The following is a 25511-nucleotide window of genomic DNA, read 5'->3' on the forward strand; positions in this document are numbered from 1 at the left end:
CAGCTGAGAGAGAGAGAAGGGCCGAGCCTGCATGCCTTTTACTGCTGCTGGCAGCTGATGTAACTCCAATGAGGTAAGTGAAAATAACTTTTAAAATTTGTAGGGAGGGGGCCTGGAACTGGAAGGGAGGGACGACGAACCTGGAACTGGGAGGGAGGAAGCCTGAAACTCGGACGAGGGGAGGGGACCCTGAAACTCGGAGGGAGGGGTCGACCCTGGAACTCGGAGGGAGGGAGGGAGGACAACCCTGGAACTCGGAGGGAGAGAGGGAGGGGGACCCTGGCACACACTCTCAATCTCTCACACACTCTCTCTCTCTCACAGACACACTCGCACCCAGTCTCACTCTCTCTTTGTCACACACGCACTCGCACATTCACTTTCTCTCTCTCACACAGTCACTCTCACACACACTCTCTCAAACATACACACACCGAGGAAAACCTTGCTAGCGCCTGTTTCATTTCTTTCAGAAACGGGCCTTTTTTACTAGTATACAATAATAGAGGAAATTATGGAGGGGGAGGGGACTGTTTTACATCATTGTAATTCCAGTTATGGGTCTTTGCAAACCAAGTCTCTGTGACCACTACTAAATCCAAGTCAGCCTCTTCAACCTTATTTCCCATTCTATGGGCATTAGTATACACAGCTTTCCAAATATTACCTTTTTTTCGTATTTGGGTATATAATATTCCAGAAAATCTCCCCAGTAATGCAGATTACTAACACATTTACCATTCTCCAGACCCCCCCCCCCCCCCCCCCCCCCCCGTTGCACATAAAGATCAAAAAATGTCATGCCTGTCTAGCAAAGGATCATCCAGTTTTGATACACACAAAACACCCAGCTGCCCCTTTCTATCTGTCCTCTCTTTTACATCACTTTCTTCAGTATCTCCCCTGAAGCAGATCCCAAGCCTTCAGACCAGACCACGTCACTTCCTAGTGGACTCTGATCTGGCAACTTTGAGGTTTTTGAGCATTGGTTTCTCCTGTTCCTGGGATGTTCTTGTCTCAGCTGTTTCCAGGGGTGCATCAGTTTCATTTAATTTTTATGCTATTATGATTTATATTCCGCCCTTATCCAGAGTGGAGTACAAACTGGCATACATAATAAAAATGCACCCTACTTAAACTCAAAATTAGAATTAAGAATTCTTAAATACCATCTCCATCCAGAGATCTTATAAAATGATTTATATATTAATGTGCTCAGTCCATACCCGTTCCAACCATTATATCCCAAAAGGAATATGTGGTAGTGTCACAAGGGAACCATCATAGCACATTAAATGTTCCACCTTCCACTGTGATGTATGTACATACAGCTAAGTCACTCAGGATAACATAAAATATTGCCAAGATTTTAAACATTTAAGTTAAACTTAACTTCACACAGAATTGTTTATCCTAGTATACATGCATAAGAAAGTACCTGAGGTCATTCCCTAGCTGCGAAACAAATAAGCTGAACCCCCACTATGCATGGGTCACTAAATATATATAGTTCAGCCCTTATAAAGTGAAAGGATATCTGTGCTAGATAGAGTTATAATACATGTGACATCAGCAAACCATACTTCCCTTTGGGTAATGGAACTCAGGCCGAGTTTCGTAGAACTTCAGAAAGGGAAATCTACAAACATAATCAAAATCAACAGTAACTATCAAACAGTCAACAGTCACGCACTCACACTGGAGCATATAGTTTAACCACGAGCATGCAGCCCTACTTACAACAATGAAACATTGTATAATGTTTTCCTTCCAAAACCATTATTGGACACTAACCCCTGATGGGTCTCCGTCAGAATGATCCCTTCTCACAGCTTGGAGCGTCTGACGTCAACTTTCCTGCGCTCTCTAAATATCTGGCAAAGCATCTCTCCTCTTATATCATTGGATCAAAGTTAAATCTGACCTCCCACCCTACAGACCACAGAACTACCCAAACAAACAAGCTTCTGTTGCCACCCCCCCCCCCCCCCCCGGGGGAGCACATTATACAGTACATCACAAAATACTAGTCCATGAACTTCCACTTCAAACCTAATCTCATAACCACTCAACTTCTCTATTCAGCCCCCATGGCTGAACTGTGCCCCAGGAGAAAATGAGTCTCTGCTCCTTTTGAGTGAGAATATTAGTCAACACCCCTCCTCTCTTTAGTTCAGTGTTGAGGAGAACTGTATACTTCAAGTCCTTAATCTCATGAAAGAGATACGGGAGCCTCCGGTTTACATGTCCGTATATTGCTAATGTGTTCTCCTATAAGAATTTTGATCTTTTGAGTAGTATGTCCAATGTAAAAAAGATGGCATGGACACCAAACACAGTAAACTACTCCCATAGAGTTACAATTTGTTCTTTTTTGCATATAAAACCAACGATTTGAACCCTTCCTTCCCTGATTCTCAGCCTGTTGATCTTACCACTAGGCTGTACCTTCCGCACCCCCCTCTCCCCTCCAGGATGCTGATGAAATAGACAGTAATCTGCTCAAATATATAATAGGGGTAAGGAAAGCGGAGTAACCTACACTGAACACTATCTGCAACAGATTTGGGCTTTCAAGAAGGCTGGTGTAACCTCTTGGTGGGATAATAGTTAAAGCCCAAATTTCAGTAAGTATAGGGAGGCTGATTTTTATTTTTATAAGAGCCTCACAAACCTTGCCAGCTGTCCGGTTTAGTAGAAAACTTGGTAATAAGACATAGAAGGGGCAATGGTGCTGGCTTAGGTATTTTTGTTAAGAAGTAACGTTGAAGTTGGCAAGGCTTGAAGTATTCTGAAGGCCTGGGGTCTGCTCAGAGGAAATTTCGAGGGCAGTGATGGAAAAGAGAGGACAGATAAACTTAGCAGTAGCTGGGTTTTTTTGGAAGTGTCTTTGCTAGGCAGACTAGATGGACTCTTGTTCTTCATGATTATATTACGAGAAAGGGAAAGATAAACTTGATGGGATTTGATATACCACCTTTCTGCACTTACAGTCAAAGTGGTTTACACTTACAGCTACTTATTTTGTACCTGGGGTAATGACGGGTTAAGTGACTTGCCCAGAATCACGAGGAGCTGCAGTAGGATTCAAACCTAATTCCCCAGGTTGTCAGGCCACTGCACTAACCATTAGGTTACTCCTCCACTCCACTCAGTATGGGGAGAAGGTATGTTTGTGTTGGTGGTGGCAGGGGGGTTCTAGACATTCTAAATGTGTTATGAATATTCTCTGCTTGAGGAGGTTTTCCTGGTGAATTTGGATGTGAAAACTGCTTTTTTTTTTCTCTCGCCAGACTTGCACCAGATTTACCTGGGTTTGTACTGCAGCACTCAGAACCTAACTCTTTGCAAAGTGGGAAGCCACCTGCTCACAGAGACATGGCGCCATAGCCTGCAGGAACTGGACCTGACAGGCCAGTGCTATGGCGAAGTGGACCTAGAGTTGGCAATAGCAACACTAGTTCATGGAGGAAATAAGCTTCTCAGTTCCATCAACCTGGCAGGAACTAAAGTCACCTTAAGCTCAGTCAGGTAAGTACAGTGGGAGATCCTGCGCTGTAGAGACACCTTTGTCTCAGCTACTGCTACTTTTGTTTTAATTATACATATATAATGCTAATAGGCAATTAGATATTATGCAACCCGCTTTGATAGAGCTCATATACGCAGGCTATAAATACTGGAATAGTATAGTAATATTAACTGTATTTCTCCTCTGTAACTCCTATACTACAGGTTTTTAATACTATTTCTCAGCCTCTCCATACTCACTGACTTAACCTAAACATTCACAAAGGTGATTTCATCTTAATCTTTCTATATCTTCAACTGTGAGGCAAAGGTGCTTGACCACGCTGAAGGATCACGACAAGGAGGAGGTCGTATTCCTTGTTTTATTTCTCCCTACACTGCTTCCTGGGAACTCTGTTATCTGCACTCTTCTCCTCCACTGCTAACTCCAGACTCCGTTCATTTTATCTTGCTGCACCATATGCCTGGAATAGAGTTCTTGAGCCTGTACGTTAACCCTCCATCTCTGGCCATCTTCAAATCTAGGCTAAAAGCCCACCATTTTTATGTTGCTTTTAACTCCTAACCCTTACTCATTTGTTCCGTTCCCATTTTTATCATTCGCACCTTAGTAATTCCCGTATTCCTTATTTGTCCTGTTTGTCTGTCTTAGTTAGATTGTAAGTTCTTTTGAGCAGGGACTGTCTCTTCATGGCCAGTGTACAGTGCTATGTACGTCTAGTAGCACTATAGAAATAAGTAGTAGTAGTACTCCTTGTACACTCCTTGGGGAGCTTCAGGTGGGACCTTAATACTATTTTTTAGTCTGTTTTATAATTTTTTTTAAAATACTTTTTGATTAGTTTTTACTTTATTCACTGCTATGCTAATCTTTGTTAAGCCCTAGTGGGGACATCAACCTCCACCTGGTTTATACCCGATAAATTTAACTTGCATTCTCGGCAAATGATTTCTCCAGCTTCTACGCAAGTTAACCATACATCTATTATTCTTTCTTCTATTATTGGCCTTTTAAATGCCTGATTTTTAAGACATAAATGACCACTTAATACAGACTTGCACAGTTTCATATTTCTATCCTATGTATTATGGAATCTTGGTTAAGACCTGGACACACCAATGCAATGGTCGAAGTCTGCCCCCCCCCCCCCCCAAACTATGGTTTTACACACTTTCTTATACTTCACGGCATGGTGATGTTGTGGCTTTATTTTACACTCTTCACATGCCTCATTAACACTCAGTTATGTTCTGTTATTGGTATACTGCATTTTTCTAATATAACATCCTCCCCCTCCTACTATTATTTCATTCAAAGAACTTTCAGCTTTCATTTCTGAACTCAGTATTATTTCCTCTCATTTTTTACTTCTTGATTTGAATCTTGTTCATCTGATTTTTTTTTCTCCAATATAGGATACCATCAATATGTCAATTTCTCAACTCATCCCCAAAGAGAACATTTTGGATTTGTTTTTTTACATAACTTGTCTTACTCCTTTTAACTATTTATCCTTTTGTCTGGACTGACTGTCATGATACACCTAGCCACCCACTTGGAGTTACCACGCAGCCACTTAGAGGTTCCATTCTTACACAGCTCAGATCTGCCTGCACCTCTAGGCGAGTATCCCGTTCTCAAATTATCCCCAATGATTTCTAGGTTACTGCGGCCACACTCCCAGTGGTCCCACAGTTCCCAGAAAGCACCCACAGACCCAACACACAAACCACCAGGATTCTTTATTAGTCCAGACAGCAGAGGCAATAAACTGAATAGTATTTATTGTCTTAAAAATATTGAACAATGAACCAAAAAAGTACAATCGGCAAACAATAACAGGTAACTGAAATATGGATCAATTATAACACTAAATATTTTTTACTTTCTAAAACTACCTGGGAAGATCAGGAAATATGGTGTTCACAGATTATCAAATATAACTGATCACAGGGCCTCAGCAAAGAGATCTGTCTCTCTCTTCTTCCTGGCTAAGACTGGGGGAAAAGCCAGTAAAATACAAATGAAATTGAGCTGCTGGGCCAAAAAAAATAAAAAAAACTGGTCACATCATTGCAGGTCTTTTCTCTGTAATAGCTTTAAGCCATAAACATGCACCACCTGCTGGCCAAACTAGAGAAATATACTTCAATAATTAAGGCAGTTTTACAGGCTTAAACACCCCACTGTTCTGTCACACTGACCATTTATGAATTACTTCTGAAATTTATTTCAATTCATGCCGAATTCTCATTCCTTCTCCTCCTCTACTGCCACTCAAACTTTAGATGACAGGGAAATTTTTTTTAACTTAATGAGGCTTTGAAAACCTTATCACCTCTGTTGGTAACCCTTTCTTAAGAACATAAAAATAGCCATACTTGGTCAGACCAGTGGTCCATCTAGTCCAGTATCCTGCTTCCAACAGTGGCCAATACAGTGACGCCTGGAACTTTTTCTTGAGTGCTGACTCCTAAAATGGACCCTAGCATTAGGTAACCATGATTCATATTATTCTTCCCAATGTGCATCATTTTGCATTTGTCCACATTAAATTTCATCTGCCATTTGGATGCCCAGTCTTCCAACTTCCTATGGTTTTCCTTCAATGTTTCACAATCTGCATGTGTTTTGACAACTTGAATAGTTGTGTGTTACCTGCAAACTTAATCACCTCGCTCATCGTTCTGATTTACAGATCATTTATATATATGTTAAATAGCACCGTTCCGAGTACAGATCCCTGCGGCACTCCACTATTCACCCTCATCCATTGGGAGAAATGGCCATTTAACCCTACCATCTGATTTCTGTCCAAAAAACTAATTCCTAATCCACAACAGAACATGAGGAACTCTCAAAAGGTTTCTGAAAATTTAGATACTCTACATCAACCAGCTTACCTTTATCAACATGTTTGTTCACACCTTCTAAGAAATGAATCAAATTGGTAAGACAAGATTTCCCTTGGCTGAAGCCATGCTGACTTTGTCCCATTGAACTATGTTTATTATTTATTTATTTATTTATTGTATTTGTACCCCACATTTTCCCACCTTTTTGCAGGCTCAATGTGGCTTACAGAGTATGGAAATGGGAACGTCATTACATGATTTAAGAAAACAGTCGATCATAAGCTGGGGTGAGAGAGGAATTTAGGTAGAAGGTGTTAGGTATGAGTTCCGTAATTTTATTCTTTATAATAGTTTCCATCTCCTCTATTTTACACAGCACTGACGTCAGGCTTACTGGCCTGTAATTTCCTGGATCACCTCCTGAACCCTTTAAAAAAATCGGTATCGTGTTGGCCACCCTCCAATCTTCAAGTACTACAGACGATTTTAACGACAGGTTACAGATTACTAACATCAGATCAGCAATTTCATGTTTGAGTTCTTTCAGTACCCTTGGATGCATGCCATCCAGTCCAGTTGATTTACTGCTTTTTAATTTGTTGATTTTAGCTCAGTACATCCTCCAGATTAACCAAGATTTCTTTGTTCCTCTCCATCTTCACCCTTGAAAACCAACTGGTACAGGTAGATCTCCTACATCTTCTTCCGTAAAGACTGAAGCAAAGAATTCATTCAGTCTGTCCACGATGGCCTTGTACTTCCTGAGTGCCCCTTTTGCTCCTTCATGATCTAACTGTCCCACGGATTCCCTCGTAGGCTTTCTGTTTCTGATGTACCTGAAAAAATTATGAGCTTTTGCCTCTGGTACAAGTTTCTCTTCATGTATGCTTTCCATCTAACTTGCCAGTTCTTATGTTGGTTTTTATTTTCTTCATTTGGGTCCTTTTTCCATTCTTTGAAGGGTGTTCTTTTGGCTGTAAAAGCCTCTTTCACTTCACCTTTTAACCATCCTGGCTGGCTTTTTCTCTTCTTTCCACCTTTGTAAATACATGAAATGCATCTGGTTTGGGCTTCCAAGATGGTATTTTTAAATAATGGCCATTCTTGATGTAATGTCCTAACCTTTGCAGCTGATCTATTAACTTCTTTTTAACCATTTTGCTTATTTTGTCATAGTGAACCTTTCGAAAATTAAAAGCTGGTACAGTAGATTTCCTTTGTGGCTTCACTTCAGGTAGTAGCTCAAACTTGATAATATTATGATCACTATTTCCCAGCAGATCCAACACCGTTACATCTCATACCATGTACTGCATTCCACTAAGGACTAGATTTAAAATAGCTCCCTTTTTTGTCTGTTCTTAGACCAGTTGCTCCAAGAAGCAGCCATTGATTACATCTAAGAATTATACCGCCCTAGCACTCCCTGATTTAGCATTTATCCAGTCAATATTGTGGTAATTGAAATCACCCATTATTATACTGTTGCCAAGTTTGCCAGCTTTCATAATTTCTGTAAACATTTCTTCATCTGTCTGTTCGTTCTGTCCTTCCGGATGGGTCCTACAAGAATACTCCTTCCCTTCACACATGAAATTTCTATCCATAATGATTCCACGTTGCTATCTGTTTCATGTAGAATGTTTATTTTGTTTGGCTCAATTCCCTCTTTAACATATAGCGTGATTCCCTCTATTACTGTAATATAATTTGTACCCTGTTAACACAGTGTCCCATTGATTGTCCTAATTCTACCAAGTCTCTGAGATGCCTATTTTGTCTTTTACAGTGGCGCACTAAAAATTCACATGTGCTGAATGCTAAGATGCCCATTGGGATATAATGGATGTCTTAGCATTTAGCACACACTAATTTTTAGCATGCACTAAAAACACTAGGGGGCCCTTAGTGCTATATACTATTTCTCCCATCTTATTTTTTAGGCTTCTATCATTTGTATACAAGCACTTCAAACTGTTTTTTTCTTTGCATCTACAAGCTGCTTAGAAGTTGATGGGGATGATCATAATCTCCTGCTGCAGCAGTTTAGGGATATTTGCATTTCTAACATGGTTTTGCAGTGGTTTTACTTCATTCTTGCAGGATTGTTAATTTATTTATTTGTTACATTTGTATCCTACCTTTTCCCACTTAGTAGTAGGCTCAAAGTGTCTTACATAGTTCCGGAGAGGTGGTTACAGACTCCGGTGTGAACAAATACAGTATAGGGGTACTATTACAGTGACAAATACAGTAAAGAAGTATCGGTAAATAGGTTGGGGTGATTCAGACAAAATGTTAGGGTGTGATCGTGCGTCGGGGTTGAAAACTGTCTGTTTCCTGATTAAAATGCCGTATTTCATTCGGTATTTATGTCAGATACTGTGGGGTATGCCTTCTTGAACAGGTGAGTTTTTAAGGTTTTTTTTCGGAATTCTAGATGATTATTTGTAGATTTCAGGCGTTTTGCTAGAGAATTCCAGAGCTGTGTGCATATGTAAGAGAAACTTGACATGTATGTTGATTTATACTTCAGGCTTTTACAACTTGGGAAGTGAATTAAGAATTAAGTGAATTAAGAGGGCCTTTTACTAAGCTATGGTAAAAGGGGGCCTGCGCTAGCATCAGTTCATGTTTTTGATGCTCGCTGAGGCCCCCTTTTTACCACAGTGAGTAAAAGGCTGTCTTTTCTTCTGCAAAAGAAATGGCTGTGCAGTAAGTGAACCACTTGCCATGTACCCATTTCGGGGGGGGGGGGGGGGGGGGGAAGGAACACTTACCGCCACCCATTCTGGATTGGTACGCGGCAAGCCTGTTGCTGTAAAAGGGTCCCTTAGTGTCTTTTGTGCCAATGGCCAGTCTGATTCACATCCTTTAACATGTGCTGTCCCGCAGGACTCAATACTTTCCCTAATTCTGTTTAATATTTATTTAGGTCCTTTGACTAAGGCAATTCATTCAGCGGGGTTAAGCACCTGTTTTTATGCTGGCAACTTCCTTATTCTTCACTACGTGCCCATTTCTGCAATAGATCTTTTACTCTTTCAGGATTGCCTAGACAGAGTCTCCAGGTAGCTCCAAGATCATCTGGTTTTGAATTCCTTAAAGATGGTTTGCTCGCTGATGGGTCACGCATCTATTCACTCTGTAAACTCCATATTGTTCGGTAGCCCTATCTCCCCCATAGAGCAATTCAAGTACCTGGGGGTTATCTTCTATTCTAAGCTAAATATTTCTAAACAAATGTCTGCAGTCTTGCAACAAGGTTTTAATCGCTTCGAAGAATTAAATCTGTGAGAGACATACTTTATTTTGCAGCCTTACATACTTTTATTCCATTCCTTTGTTGGCTCCCAATGTGACTATTGTAATGTGGTATATGCTGGCCTTCCCGTTACATCAGTTAAGTGACTACAGATGTTAGAAAACACTGCTGCTTGTCTACTTTGCCATGCAAAATGTTTGGATCATGTTATCTCATTATTTAAAAAAAATTTAATTGACTTCCTATTCACTTATGGATCCAATTTAAAATTCTTAAAGCTTTACACACAGGACGTCCCAACTATTTGGCTGACCTGACTATTCTGTATACACCAGCTTGCTGCCTACGCTTCATTAACGATCATAGGCTTGTCTTGCCTCATCCTAGACAAGCCTATTATGAAATCATATTTCCCTATCATCAAGTCGATCAATCCATAGATTGGTGGGTTGTGTCCATCTACCAGCAGGTGGCGATAGAGAGCAATCTTTTGCCTCCCTATATGTGGTCATGTGCTGCCGGAAATTCCCCAGTATGTTCTCTATCTCAGCAGGTGTGTGGTCACACAGCAGCAGCTCTGGCTAGGTCTCCAAGCCTAATTGCTTAGGTTTTGTTGAGTACCTGGGGTTGAGGGCTCTTCGTGAGCAAGTGCAAACCTGGTGGTGCCAGGTCCCTCCTTTTCTCCCCCCTCCCGCTGGCTTCGTAAAAAAAAAAATGTTTTAAACGTTCAAAAAGGACGTCCATTTGCAGCTGCTCACTGGAACAAGTCGTCGCTGCTCGGCGCAAGCAGGAGGTAATTTTTACCTTTTACTAGCGGGCAGGGGGTTTTCCCTGAACGGTCTCCACGTGACTATGGCCTCGGATGGCAAGGGCGCGAAAAGAAACTCCCCGGAACGCGTTTGCGCGCCTAGCGGGGAAGCGGGGGGGGGGGCTCGAAGGTAGAGTCGCCCTTTTGGGCGTCCTTTTGGAGCCGGGAGAGTTCACCGGTTTTTCCTCCGGCGCGGCGGCCTTTCCCGCCTTAGGCACCCATCCCCCGCTGGCCGCCCTCCCGGTCATGACCGGCCACGCGGCTCGGTTGGCTTCTTCTTGGGCCGCCCTCGAGATGGGAGACGTTAACAGCTTGGTCGCCTTGAATCGGGCGACAGTAAGAAGTCGGCAAAATTAAAACTCCCTTCTTCCCGCGCGGCTCCTTCTCGGAGTTTCGCGCCTGACCCCATTTTGGACACACAACATGCCTCTCCCCCGCTACTGGGAGCGCAGATGGAGGGCGCCTCTAGGGCCGCGGCACAGGCTGCAGAAATGCACAGACTGGGGGGTTTCTCCCCTGAGTTCATTTTGCTGCTGCATCAGGCCTTTCTTATGCAGAACACTGCCCCTGCTCACCTCTCTGATCAGGGTGATGAGGCCTCTATGCTTAAGCGTCCTCGGGTGGATCTTCCACCCCCGGGGGACTCGGTCTCCTCTGATGTGGATGACGGCAGCGTGTCTGAGTTTTCCCAGAGATCCTTAGCGGAATCTATGGAAGAGACTGATCCTCGCTTGGATGGAGCGGACGACCCCTCTGCAGCGCGGCTTTTTCGCTCAGAGGATTTGCCCAACCTGCTTGTACAGGCCATGAGCATTTTGAAGATTGCCTCTCCGGAGGAAGGCTCTCTCTCAGCCTCTACTGGCTCCGCCATTATGCTGGGAATGAAGCGCCCGCCTAGAACCTTCCACGTTCATGAAGCCATGCAGACCTTAATTTCAGCGCAATGGGATGCCCCTGAGGCGAGCCTGAAAGTAGCTAGGGCTATGTCCCGTCTGTACCCCTTACCTGAGGGGGATCGGGAAGCCTTTGCCTGGCTCACGGTAGATTCTTTAATCACTGCCGTGACTAAGAAAACGGCGCTGCCGGTGGAAGGTGGCACTGCCCTGAAGGACGCCCAGGACAGGAGAATGGAGGCAGCCTTAAAGTCATCCTCCGAGGCGGCCGCTCTGAGTTTGCAAGCCTCGGTTTGCGGCTCCTACGTGGCTAGTGCGTGTCTGACTGTTTTGCAGCGGGCTTCCCCCTTGGACCCTTCCTGGAGGGCGGAATGGCCGACCCTGGAGTCGGGTTTGGCCTACTTGGCAGACTTGCTGTATGATGTTTTGAGAGCCTCGGCCAAGGGTATGGCTCAGACAGTCTGTGCGCGGCGGTGGCTCTGGCTTAAGCACTGGTCTGCGGACCATGCCTCTAAATCTCGCCTAGCCAAGCTGCCTTTTTAAGGCAAGCTGCTCTTTGGGGACGAGCTGGACAAGATCGTGACGGAGCTCAGCTGCCCCCGACTCAGTCCCTGGAGTACCTGGGAGTTCGATTCGACACCCAAGTGGGCAGAGTGTGATCCGAGCCCCTTCCTATGCGGAGTGCGGGAGAGCTATAGACAGGGTCATTGCTCTTCTGAGCTCCCTGGGATGGGTCATCAACTGGGAGAAAAGCCAGCTGCACCCGACTCAGTCCCTGGAGTACCTGGGAGTTCGATTCGACACCCAAGTGGGCAGAGCGTTCCTGCCGGACAACCGGAGCATCAAGCTTCGGACCCAGGTGGACCAGTTCCTAGCCTCCTCTTCTCTTCGGGCTTGGGACTATGTGCAGCTGTTGGGCTCCATGACGGCCATGATGGAGGTAGTGCCCTGGGCCAGGGCTCATATGAGACCACTACAGCACTCTCTTCTGCGGCGGTGGACTCCAGTCTCGGAGGATTACGCCGTACGCCTTCCTTTGGATCCAGCGGTGCGAAAGGCGCTGAGCTGGTAGCTGAGGCCAGGCAAGCTGTCCGCAGGAATGCCTCTTATGACCCCGGAGTGGGTTGTCGTCACGACGGACGCCTGCTTGATGAGCTGGGGAGCCCACTGCCTGGGACGGACAGCGCAGGGGCTCTGGTCTCCTGCAGAGATGAAATGGTCCATCAACCTCCTGGAACTCCAAGTCATTCGGTTGGCGCTTCTAGAGTTTCTCCCGGCACTGGTGCTGAGGCCTGTACGGGTCCTGTCGGACAATTCCATGGCTGTGGCCTATGTCAATCGCCAGGGAGGTACCAGGAGCGCCCCTCTAGCCAAGGAGGCCATGAAGCTATGCCTGTGGGCGGAAGCAAATCTGAAACAGCTGTCGGCGGCCCACTGCGGGAATCATGAATGTCAAGGCGGACTTTCTCAGTCGCCATACCTTGGATCCCGGAGAGTGGCAACTGTCTGCTCGGGTGTTCTTGGACATCATGAAACGCTGGGGCCAGCCGAGCCTGGATCTGATGGTGTCCTCGGCCAATTGCCAAGTGCCGCGTTTTTTCAGCAGAGGACGGGACCCTCAATCTCTGGGAGTCGATGCTCTTCTCCAGCAGTGGCTGGCACAGGAGCTTCTCTACGTGTTCCCGCCCTGGCCCATGATGGGCAGGGTGCTGGGCCGGGTGGCAAAGCATCCGGGCCGGGTGATCCTGGTAGGTCCAGATTGGCCCAGACGTCCCTGGTATGCGGACTTAGACTCTCGGTGGGCGGCCCTCTGCGACTGCCAGCGGAGCGGGGCCTCTTACATCAGGGTCCTGTGGTGATGGAGGATCCCTCCCCCTTTGGTCTTACGGCCTGGCTCTTGAGCTGAAGCGGCTGAGGAAGAAGGGCTTCTCAGACAAGGTCATTGCCACTATGCTGAGAGCGAGGAAGCGCTCTACTTCTACCACTTACGCCAGGGTTTGGCGTACCTTGCGTCGTGGTGCGAGGCAGGCTCTGTATCGCCCTTCACTGCTCCAATTTCTTCAGTGTTGGCGTTCCTGCAAGAGGGGCTGGAGAAAGGCCTGTCACTCAGTTCACTGAAAGTCCAGGTGGCGGCTCTAGCTTGCTTCAGGAGTCGCCTGAATGGGGCTTCCCTGGCTTCACAGCCAGATGTGGTACGCTTTCTCAAAGGAGTTAATCACCTGCGCCCCCCTCTGCACTCGATAGTGCCTACGTGGAATCTCAACCTGGTACTACGGACCTTGCAGAAGCCGCCCTTCGAGCCCTTGCGAAGGGCATCGCTGAAGGACCTGATGCTGAAAGCGGTCTTCCTGGTGGCTATCACATCAGCCAGAAGAGTTTCCGAGCTCCAGGCTCTCTCGTGTAGAGAGCCGTTCCTGCGATTCACTGAGGCAGGAGTTTCGATTTGCCCAATGCCCTCCTTCCTGCCCAAGATTGTTTCTCGATTCCATGTGAATCAGCAGCTTCACCTACCCTCCTTTCGTAGGGAGGATTACCCAGAGGAGTACCCTGTGCTCAAATACCTGGATGTTAGATGGGTCATCATCAGATACTTGGAAGTGACCAATGATTTCCAGAAGTCGGATCACCTGTTCGTGCTGTTCGCAGGCCCTCGTAAGGGTCTGCAGGCATCTAAGCCTACAGTGGCCCGTTGGGTCAAGGAGACGATCGCAGCAGCTTATGTGGCGGCAGGGAAGATTCCGCCTATTCAGCTGAAGGCACACTCTACTAGAGCACAAGCAGCCTCGATGGCGGAGTCCTCTGCTGAAAAAACGCGGCAATTGGCCGAGGATGCCATCAGATCCAGGCTCGGCCGGCCCCAGCGTTTCGTGATGTCCTTGGAAGAGATTTGCAGAGCGGCTACTTGGTCGTCAGCTCATACCTTCTCACGCCATTACCGCTTGGATGTGGCTGCTCGGGCCGAGGCCCAGTTTGGGGCTTCAGTTTTGCGTTCAGGGATTTCTATGTCCCGCCCTGGGTGAGTACTGCTTCGGTACATCCCACCAGTCTACGGATTGATCGGCTTGATGATAGGGAAGGTAAAATTATGTATCATACCTGATAATTTTCTTTCCCTTAATCATTGCCGATCAATCCATAGCCCCTCCCAGATATCTGTATTGTTTGTGTTCTGGTTATATTTCAGGTTCAAGTTCAGTCTTCATTTCCTGTTCACAAGGAATTCGTGTTCAAGTTCTTCCAATTGAAGTCTCTTCGAGTTGAGACGATTTTGTGTTACAGTGAGCTGCTGCTTCCTCTCCCCCCGTTTCGGCGGTGGCTGGATTGATAACTAAATTATGCCGGCGCTCCCTCCCGCTTCGTGCGGCTGTAGAGTAGCTTTGTATCCCTCCCGCTTCGGCGGTGTTAGGGTAAGCCAGCTCCTTCCGCGGTTGCGGTAGCAGGATAAGCCAGTTCCCCCCGCGTCGGCGGGTGTGGTTTCCCGCCCACCGCCCCGGCGGTAGTGCGCTGGAATATTTCCCCTCCCCCGCTTCGGCGGTGGTGAGCTGGGCAGTGTGTCCCTTTGTGGGTGTAATTCTCTAAGTGCCGAGTCCTGCGGAGGGAGCTTTGATATCGACATACTGGGGAATTTCTGGCAGCACATGACCAGATTGCTCTCTATCTCCACCTGCTGGTAGATGGACACAACCCACCAGTCTATGGATTGATCGGCTATGATTAAGGGAAAGAAAATTATCAGGTATGATACATAATTTTACCTTCTTGGCTCCCTTTTTATGGAATGGCCTTCTATTGGCTGTCAGGTCTGAAACTCTTCTGAAAAATGTGTTTTTTTTTTAACTCATTTTTTCAACACTTTCTTTTCCTAAGGTACTTCTGTGGATGGATTATTAAGCACTATATGGATGTGTAGTAGCTAAGATTAGAGGTTTTTTATTGCACTGTGTGTAAGTAGTCTTTTCCTGTCCTTTTTATTGAATACTTGGTTTTATTATTGTACATCGCCTTGATTTCTATGTTAAAAAGACGATTCATCAAATCAAAATAAACATAATGTGCATCCTTTACCCTGTTCTCTTCTTAAACACTCCTGGCTTTCTTTCACAATTGTTGAAACCTCTCTATTGTGATTCCCTAAATATCCTATTTCAATAGTATCCTTCAAGGATACCTCACTCTGAACCATGCACTTCTGGGCAATTATCTGCTTTCCCTCCCCATTTTAGTTTAAAAGCTGTTCTATCTTTTTTTTAATGTTAGCACCAGCAGCCTGGTTCCATCCCGGTTAAGGTGGAGTCTGTCCTTTCAGAATAGTCTTCCCCCTTTCCCAGTATATTGCCCAGTTCTTAACAAATCTAAATACCTCATCCTTGCACCATCATCTCAGTCACGCATTGAGACTTCAGAGCTCTGCCTGCCTTTTAGGTCCTGCACATGGAACAGGGAGCATTTCTGAAAATGCTACCTTGGAGGATATGGATTTCAGCTTTCTACCACACCTCTCTACCTAAGAGCCTAAATTTGACTTCCAGAACCTCCCTCCCACATTTTCCTGTGTCATTAACCGACTCCTCCGTAGGACTATCTAAAATCTGGTCTAGCTGACACGTGAGGTCTGCCACCTTTGCACCAGGCAGGCAAGTGACCAGGCGATCCTCATGTCCACAGTTACCTAGCTATCTACATGCTTGATGATCAACTCATCAACTACACAGCTGTCCTAATCCTTCCCTTCTGGGCTGAAGTTCTTTGAGACACATCCTTAGTGCAAGAGGATAGTGCATCCCCTGGTGGCCTTTCCTGGTTACAGGAGTACTTCCTACTTCACAAGGGTGATGCTGTCTGTCACAAAACACTTACGGGCTTATTTTCGAAAGAGAAGGATGCCCATCTTTCAACACAAATCGGAAGATGGACATCCTCACAGGGTCGTCCAAATCGGTATAATCGAAAACCAATTTTGGATGTCCCCAACTGCTTTCCGTCGCAGGGACGGCCAAAGTTCAAGGGTGCGTATCAGATGCGTAGCGAAGGCGGGACTTGGGTGTGCCTAACACATGGACGTCCTCGACCCAAAATGGAAAAAAAAAAAAAAGAGCGTCCCTGACGAGCACTTGGACGACTTTATCTGTTCATGTTTTTCTTATGACCCAGGCACAAAAAGGTGCCCGAAATGACCAGATGACCACCGGAGAAACTCCCCTAGTGGTCACTAACCCCTCCCACCCTCAAAAAATATCTTTCAAAATATTTTTTGCCAGCCTCAGATGTCATACTCAGGTCCATGACAGCAGTATGCAGGTCCCTGGAGCAGTTTTAGTGGGTGCAGTGCATTTCAGACAGGCGGACCCAGGCCCATCCTACCCTACCTTTTAGATTTGTGGAGGAAACAGCAAGCCCTCCAAAACCCACCAGAAACCCACTGTACCCACATCTAGGTGTCACCCGTAAGGGGTATGGGAGTGGTGTACAGTTGGGGGTAGTAGGTTTTGGGGGGGCTCAGCACACAAGGTAAGGGAGCTGTGTACCTGGGAGTAATTTATGAAGTCCACTGCAGTGCCCCCTAGGGTGCCCGGTTAGTGTCCTGGCATGTCAGGGGGACCAGTGCACTACAAATTCTGGCTCCTCCCACGACCAAAGAGCTTGCATTTGGTCGTTTCTGAGATGGGCATCCTTGGTTTCCATTATCACCGAAAATCAGAAACGCCCCTCCATTGGGACGTTTCCCCGCCCCTCCATGGGGACGTTTTGCGAGGACGTCCTCAACAAAACTTGGACGTCCCTTTCGGTTATGCCCCACTTAGCCACCCATCTGACGTTACCCTGCGGCCACTTAAAGGGTCTGTCTCCAGCACAGCTCAGGTCCGCCTGCACCTGCTGCTTGTGCTGTACACTAGCACCCTCCTCCCACCGACTGGGTCACAACTGCCTCTAGGTGAGTCTCCCGCTGTCAAATTATCCCCAGTGATTTCTAGGTTCCTGGAGCCACACTTCCAGTGCTCCCACAGTTCCCAGAAAACACTCACAGACCCAACACACAAACCACCAGGATTCTTTATCGGTCCAAACAGAGAGACAATTCACTAAATAGTGTTTATTGTCTGTTAAAATCGAACAGTGGAACAAAATAGTGCAAATAGCAAACAGGTAACTGAAATGTGGATCAATTATAACATTAACTAAACATTTGTATATGGTCTAAACTGTACCTGGGGAGATCTGGACATATATCTGTTCACAGAGCCTCCCGAGCTAAGACTGGAGGTAAAATCAGTACACTCTAAAGGAAATTGGCTCCTGCTGCAGTCAGAGCCCAGTCAACATTTAAAAGTATACTGCTGCTTGCTTCCTGCTTGTGTTAAAACACTTTACAGCAAAGAAACACCACCTGCTGGCCAAATAGGAGAAATACACTTCAGGAAATAAGGCAGGAAAATGTCCAAGCTTGAAACAGTAGAGCAGAGGAAAAAACCTATCATAGATAGTGTCCAAAAAAAGGTCTTTATTAAAAAGTTCTTCTAAAACATTAAGGGAGACCCAACATGACTCGTGTTTCAGCCTAAATGGCCTGCATCAGGTGTCAAAAGGGATTTAAAATTAAAAGAATAAAAAAAATGACCCATATACATAGATGTATATACATAAAAAATGTATAAAAATAAATATAAGATCCATACCTAGGAAACTTTCATGCAATACGTGTTCCTAGATTAATTGTCGAACGTCAGAATCTCCTATAAACAATATTAAGATATATAAGATAAAGAAAGAGACAAAAAAAAAAACCAATGTATGTTACAATATTGAAGAATGAGAGAACATGTACAGTGGGGGAAATAAGTATTTGATCCCTTGCTGATTTTGTAAGTTTGCCCACTGACAAAGACATGAGCAGCCCATAATTGAAGGGTAGGTTATTGGTAACAGTGAGAGATAGCACATCACAAATTAAATCCGGAAAATCACATTGTGGAAAGTATATGAATTTATTTGCATTCTGCAGAGGGAAATAAGTATTTGATCCCTCTGGCAAACAAGACCTAATACTTGGTGGCAAAACCCTTGTTGGGCAAGCACAGCGGTCAGACGTCTTCTGTAGTTGATGATGAGGTTTGCACACATGTCAGGAGGAATTTTGGTCCACTCCTCTTTGCAGATCATCTCTAAATCATTAAGAGTTCTGGGCTGTCGCTTGGCAACTCGCAGCTTCAGCTCCCTCCATAAGTTTTCAATGGGATTAAGGTCTGGTGACTGGCAAGGCCACTCCATGACCCTAATGTGCTTCTTCCTGAGCCACTCCTTTGTTGCCTTGGCTGTATGTTTTGGGTCATTGTCGTGCTGGAAGACCCAGCCACGACCCATTTTTAAGGCCCTGGCGGAGGGAAGGAGGTTGTCACTCAGAATTGTACGGTACATGGCCCCATCCATTCTCCCATTGATGCGGTGAAGTAGTCCTGTGCCCTTAGCAGAGAAACACCCCCAAAACATAACATTTCCGCCTCCATGCTTGACAGTGGGGACGGTGTTCTTTGGGTCATAGGCAGCATTTCTCTTCCTCCAAACACGGCGAGTTGAGTTCATGCCAAAGAGCTCAATTTTTGTCTCATCTGACCACAGCACCTTCTCCCAATCACTCTCGGCATCATCCAGGTGTTCACTGGCAAACTTCAGACGGGCCGTCACATGTGCCTTCCGGAGCAGGGGGACCTTGCGGGCACTGCAGGATTGCAATCCGTTATGTCGTAATGTGTTACCAATGGTTTTCGTGGTGACAGTGGTCCCAGCTGCCTTGAGATCATTGACAAGTTCCCCCCTTGTAGTTGTAGGCTGATTTCTAACCTTCCTCATGATCAAGGATACCCCACGAGGTGAGATTTTGCGTGGAGCCCCAGATCTTTGTCGATTGACAGTCATTTTGTACTTCTTCCATTTTCTTACTATGGCACCAACAGTTGTCTCCTTCTCGCCCAGCGTCTTACTGATGGTTTTGTAGCCCATTCCAGCCTTGTGCAGGTGTATGATCTTGTCCCTGACATCCTTAGACAGCTCCTTGCTCTTGGCCATTTTGTAGAGGTTAGAGTCTGACTGATTCACTGAGTCTGTGGACAGGTGTCTTTCATACAGGTGACCATTGCCGACAGCTGTCTGTCATGCAGGTAAAGAGTTGATTTGGAGCATCTACCTGGTCTGTAGGGGCCAGATCTCTTACTGGTTGGTGGGGGATCAAATACTTATTTCCCTCTGCAGAATGCAAATAAATTCATATACTTTCCACAATGTGATTTTCCAGATTTAATTTGTGATGTGCTATCTCTCACTGTTACCAATAACCTACCCTTCAATTATGGGCTGCTCATGTCTTTGTCAGTGGGCAAACTTACAAAATCAGCAAGGGATCAAATACTTATTTCCCCCACTGTATGTATGATAAATGGCATATACAAAATTTATATCATGTCAAAAAAGAAAGAAACAAGACCAATATGTGTTACAATATTAAAAAGCTGGGAACATCAACAACTAACAATGTAGAAAAAATGGAGACATGGTTGCTTTAGCAAATGTGTATAAAACAAATTAACAATAAACACCATAAAAACATTCATATCTGTAATAACATATGATATTAAGACTAGAACCGATATAAAAGGAGCTGAGTACAAAATTATCAAAAACATAATAGTGAAAGGCATAATGTGTATATTCATTAGAAAAAATATGGGCAAACATCTATAAAATGATTTTAAGAAAATCAAAACATGAAGCGTTTTAAAAAAAAGAAAACAGAAGGTTGACAGAGCCAGTCAAAAAGGCCTCTCAAAAAAAAAAAAAAAATCCTATCTAAGAGCAGCATATAAATAAAAATAAAAATCTCAATATAAATGAAAAGGATGTTCATGTCAACCGAATAAAGGAATGTGAAAACGCTGACGTCTCTAAAGTGCCTAAAAACAATAAATATATAATTACCGGTGGGATATAAAAGAACATGTAAATTGCCATCATTAGCAAATGTAAGTTTATGCGGTACAAATCCCGCTTAGTGAACAAGCTAAAATATGGAAAAAGTGTAATCCAGCGCACTATAAAGAAAGAAAGAGACATATACCTGCTATCAATTGCATATATAAAAACATGTAGTGCAAGTCCTGCTTTGTGAACATGTGAAAAAATTTTTTTTTAAGACAATACTCTATGAAGGAATAGAGAGAAAAAGGTGAAAAATAAAAGAGCATCTTAGAACATTGCTTCTGTAAAATTATATAAGGACATGTAAAACATTGCTTCCAGAAAAATATTGCCACTAAAAATATATATATAAATGCAGACAGTGCATATAAAACGAACCTATCACTCAGTGGTTCCTCGAAACAAAGGAAAAAACTGTCAAACACAAAGGCAGTAAGCAACGCTGTATCTGTCAAATAAAAGAAAGAAGTCTGATTCAACCAGCAAAACTAAACGCATCAGGCATCACCAAAAAACCATGCCAAACTGAATGTACAATGTAAAAACGTAAAAGGCAAATTTGCTCAAAATCATGTGGAACATGGAAAAAAGAAATAAAATAATAGAAATTTAAGAGGGGACTGTATTGTCTACAATGTCCCTGTAGGCCTCCTCTTGCGAGCTAGGAGCTCCTTGCATTGGACATTTAACTTAATTTGCTCAACTTCTCAGTACTGTTTGCTTATCATATAGGACATCCGCCAACACAAGCCATGTTTTGCCACTACAGCGTCAGGGCATAAGTCCTATAATGACACCAACCCGCTCTTAGTGTTCTCCATAACTTTCCAGGAGCCATTTTGGAAAGTTATGGAGGAACTAAGGGGTCCAAGCTGGGGTAAAAGGACCCCTGCAGTGGCATTGTCGCGGTGGTTTGCCATGTGCTGAGGCCCCTTTACTGCAGCGGGTAAAAAGAGGTTTGTTGTTTTTTTTTTTTTTTTTAAAATAAGGAAATAGCCATGTGGTAAGTTAAGCACTTGCCGCTTAGCAATTTCCTGGGGGAGCCCTTACCGCCTCCTATTTAGGAGGCGGTAAGGGCTCCTATGATAACCCAGCTGTGGCTCTGCCCAGTTACCACCAGGTAAGCCCCTGGCGCTTAAAAAAAAAAAAAAATTCAAGCACTGGAAATGGCACACACCAGAACTACCTCCGAGCTCCTGCGGGTAGCCTGGTGGTAGGGCTGATTTTCCGCATGCTATTGCTGCAGTAGTCCTACTGTGGCTTTGTAAAAGGGCCCCTAAGAGAGGGTTGGTGTCACTGTAGGACTTACACTCTGATGCAGTAGTGGCAAAACATGGTCTATGTTGGTGGATTTCCTATGTGATAAGCAAACAGTATTGAGAAGTTGAGCAAATTAAGATAAGTGGAGGAAACATTTCTATGATATTTTTAATATCATTTTTGTATGCTGATGAAGTAATTAGATTGAAAGTAGATGTTACACTGAGAGTAATTTTGAGCCTAGGATGAGGTGAGTGAGGCACAGGGTTGTGTTCCCGGCGTGAAACGAGTTGCTGCCGAGGCTCTTCCAGTGTATTTTTTTGCACATACCTTTTTAAATGTGATTTTTGCACTGGGTTTATATACGATGTGTGTAATTCTTGTTATAGCCTCTGGCCAGATCATGGTTCACCCAAGGAAAAGGTTCAAACTGCCTAAGCCTGGGTCATGTAAATACTTCCTGCCTGACTTCTGAAGTAGGGCTGAAGACTGGCACCTTCTCATGTCTTTGGGAGACCTGTCTCCAAAGCTTGTGTGCATTTACCCCTTTTGACTTGTAAGATTCATTCATTTGTATGTCAAGTGTGAGTCTGAGCAGTATGGTGGTAGTTAAAATGCTTTTTCTTAAACATAAAACAGCTGACTTAGTTTTAACTTCATAAATCTAATAAACCAGTAAAATTCCTTGCCACAATAAATATTTAAGAACATTCTACTCAGTGTGGAGTAGCAGTTAACAATATTAGGAAAAGAATAAAAAACAAAAATGAAGATGTTATAAATGCCTTTGTATCGCTCCATCGTGCGACCGCACCTTGAATACTGTGTGCAGTTCTGGTCACCGCATCTCAAAAAAGATATAGTGGAATTAGAAAAGGTACAGAGAAGGGCAATGAAAATGATAAAGGGGATGGGACGACTTCCCTATGAAGAAAGGCTAAAAACTACGGCTCTTCAGCTGGGAGAAGACGGCTGAGGGGAGATATGATAGAGGTTTATAAAATACTGAGTGGAGTGGAACGGATAGACATGAATCGCGTATTTACTGTTTCCAAAAATACTAGGAGGCAGGCAATGAACTTACTAAGTAGTAAATTTAAAACAAATAGAAGAAAATATTTCTTCATGCAATATGTAATTAAACTCTGGAATTTGATGCCAGAGAATGTGGTAAAACCAGTTAGCTTAGCAGAGTTTAAAAAAAGGTTTGGCTACTTTCCTAAAAGAAAGTTCATAAACCATTATTAAGATGGACTTGGGAAAATCCACTGCTTATTTCTAGGATAACCAGCATATAATCTGGTTTACTGGTTTGGTTTATTGGCAGGTTCTTGTGATCTGGATTGGCCACTATTGGAAATAGAATACTGAGCTTGATGAACCTTTCCCAGAATGGCAATATTTATGTTCTTATATTACGAGTTCTGCCTAAGGTAGTCTTTCTTAGATAATGTGGAATGGCCATTAGGAAGTCTTATATTTTTATTTTATTTATTTCTGCATTTGTACCTCACATTTTCCAGCCTTGTTGGTAGGTTCATTGTGGTACCTTGGCAGTAATGTTAGCCTTCCTTGAGCTTCCTCACAGCATAGGGGCATTTACCTACATGACAGCCAGACTGAAGCTGTGGTGGGTGAATGGGTCATAACTCATGCATTGGCCAAGTGCACAGCGACCCCTTCAGGAAGATGCTAGCAATTATTAGCTCTAAGACACTTATTGAGACTTTTTCCTCTTTTTATGTTCTGCCCTTTCCCTCATTCCATCTGTATGATGTTCTCTCATCCTATTCCTGAGTGTCTTAGAAACCCTATTGCCTTAATATAAGTATCACCATACTAGGTCAAACCAAAGGTGCATCAAGCCCAATATTCTGTTTCCAACAGTGACCAATGCAGGTCACAAGCACCTAGCAAGCTCCCAGAAAGTAGCAAGATTCCATGCTTCACACCCTCAAGGATAAGTTGTGAATTTCCTCAAATCTACCTTAATAGATTATGGACTGTTCCTCTAGGAGCATGCCCAAATCTTTTTTTAAACCCATCTGTGCTAACTATTCCTACCATATCCTTTGGCAGTGAATGCCAGAGCTTAATTGAGCTGAGTGAAAAAAACATTTTCTATTTCTTTGATATATTCGTAGTAACTTCATAGAGTGTTTTGTGCTTTTTGAAAGACTAGACAATTAGTTCATGTTTATCCATTCTGCTCCACTCAGGGTTTTGTAGACCTCTGTCTTATCTCCCTTAGTCATCTGTTCTCCAAGCTGAAGAGTCCTAATCTCTTTAGCCTTGCCTAATAAGGGAATTGATCCATCCCTTTTATCATTTTGATTTCCTTTCTTTGTACCTTTTCTAATTCTGCTATATCCTATCAGATAATGTCACCAGGATTGCATACTTCTTCCTTTTCTCCCTCCCTCTTTGCTTTTAAACCTTTGCCTTCTCCTTACTTGTGTCTTTGACCTGCTTATCATAGTTTGGGAACAAACACAGGAAAAAGTAGAGGCTGGCTCAAAGACATCCACCGCAGGGGATGTTGCTAGAAAGCACTTTATTCAGAGCACCAGTAGGAGGACTGAACACTGGCCATGTTTCGGTAGGAGAGCCCGCCTGCCTCAGGGGTCACAACAGATATCTCTATATGCAAAAGATGTATGGTTGCTGGTGCAGAGACACTAGTAAATCATGTAGAAAGTGAAAAGGAAGCACTAATCAGACCTGGGTGCCTCAAAGCAGTCACCATATCAGGCTCCATGTTTGATATATGCTTCCTTTTCGCTTTCTACATGATTTACTAGTGTGTCTGCACCAGCGACCATACTTTTTTTGCATATAGAGATTTGTGTTGTGACTCCTGAGGCAGATGGTCAGTCCTGCCGAAAAATGGCCAGTGTCGGGTCCTTCTACTGGTGCTCTGAATAAAGTGCTTCCTAGCAACGTCCCCTGCATTGGATTGTCTTTGGGTCAGCCTCTACTTTTTCCTGTGTTTGCTGCAATCCCATAGAGGGTTTTTTTTTTTTTTCCTGTTTTTTGTGCTTGTATCATAGTTTGGGTGCAGAAGGATACCATTCTGTCTTGGAGATGAAGTTTGCAGAATTTTAAGCTGTAAATTTCTCTCCTCTCTTTCAGAGATCTAATCAGAAACTGCACTGCCCTGACCCACCTCAACCTGGTTTCTTGCCGTAACCTTCCTCGAGGGATGAAGAGAGTATATCGGGGGCAGGATGACATCCAGCAATGTCTGCAGCTGCTGCTAACAAGTCACGAAGATTCAGCGTCACTACAGAACTGTTCATAGGGCTGATCCTGCAGCCAAACTCTCTGATCTTGGATTGGATGGTAGCCCTGTTCCTCCTGATACTTCAGATGGATCATAGTGCTGACCCTCCCTTTTAGTCTGCAACAATAGTGGAAACAGTTCATAGTGGTGTCTGTCACATTAAATTCCACAGATACATGTCTCCAAATTTTATTTATTTATTTATTTGTTCCATTTGTACCCCACATTTTCCTACCTATTTGCAGGCTCAATGTGGCTTACATAGTACCGTCAGAGATGTTTGCCCAGTCGGTGGATAACAAATACAAAGTTGTATAGTGATCGTATGGGGTATAAGTGGAGGGTCGGAATGAATGGTTCAGAAAAGGTTTTAGGTATTAGAGAAGGGGGCTGTGTATAGAGCAATAAAAGGCTCTACTGTTGTAATGGTCTCATCTCTTTGTGAGAAGAAAAGGATCCTAAATGTGAAAGTTAGACCATATGTTAACACCTGTTTGAATTGGAGGAGGGGATAACGGATAGACACCAATAAATTCAAGTTGTTGCCTAGAACTAAAAAAACGGTGTGAGCAGAAAATCACTAGCCTACCTTTGAGCAAGAGGAAAGATGAGGGGAGCATGTATGAGGTTGTACAGAGCCGGGGTGCG

The 25511-nt window shown here is 44.2% G+C and overlaps 1 protein-coding gene across 1 annotated transcript in view; it reads left to right on the forward strand.

Moving 5' to 3' along the window:
* FBXL6 (F-box and leucine rich repeat protein 6) overlaps positions 1–25119 on the forward strand; it is a 118459-nt gene extending 93340 nt beyond the window's left edge. The window contains 2 exon segments of the mRNA XM_030220699.1: positions 3294–3531; positions 24713–25119. Coding sequence (XP_030076559.1) covers positions 3294–3531; positions 24713–24881 — 407 coding nt within the window. The 3' untranslated portion in view covers positions 24882–25119.
* The last annotated feature ends 392 nt before the right edge of the window (positions 25120–25511 follow it).

This window comes from Microcaecilia unicolor, chromosome 1, assembly GCF_901765095.1.
Source record: "Microcaecilia unicolor chromosome 1, aMicUni1.1, whole genome shotgun sequence".
Classification (NCBI taxonomy): Eukaryota; Metazoa; Chordata; class Amphibia; order Gymnophiona; family Siphonopidae; genus Microcaecilia; species Microcaecilia unicolor.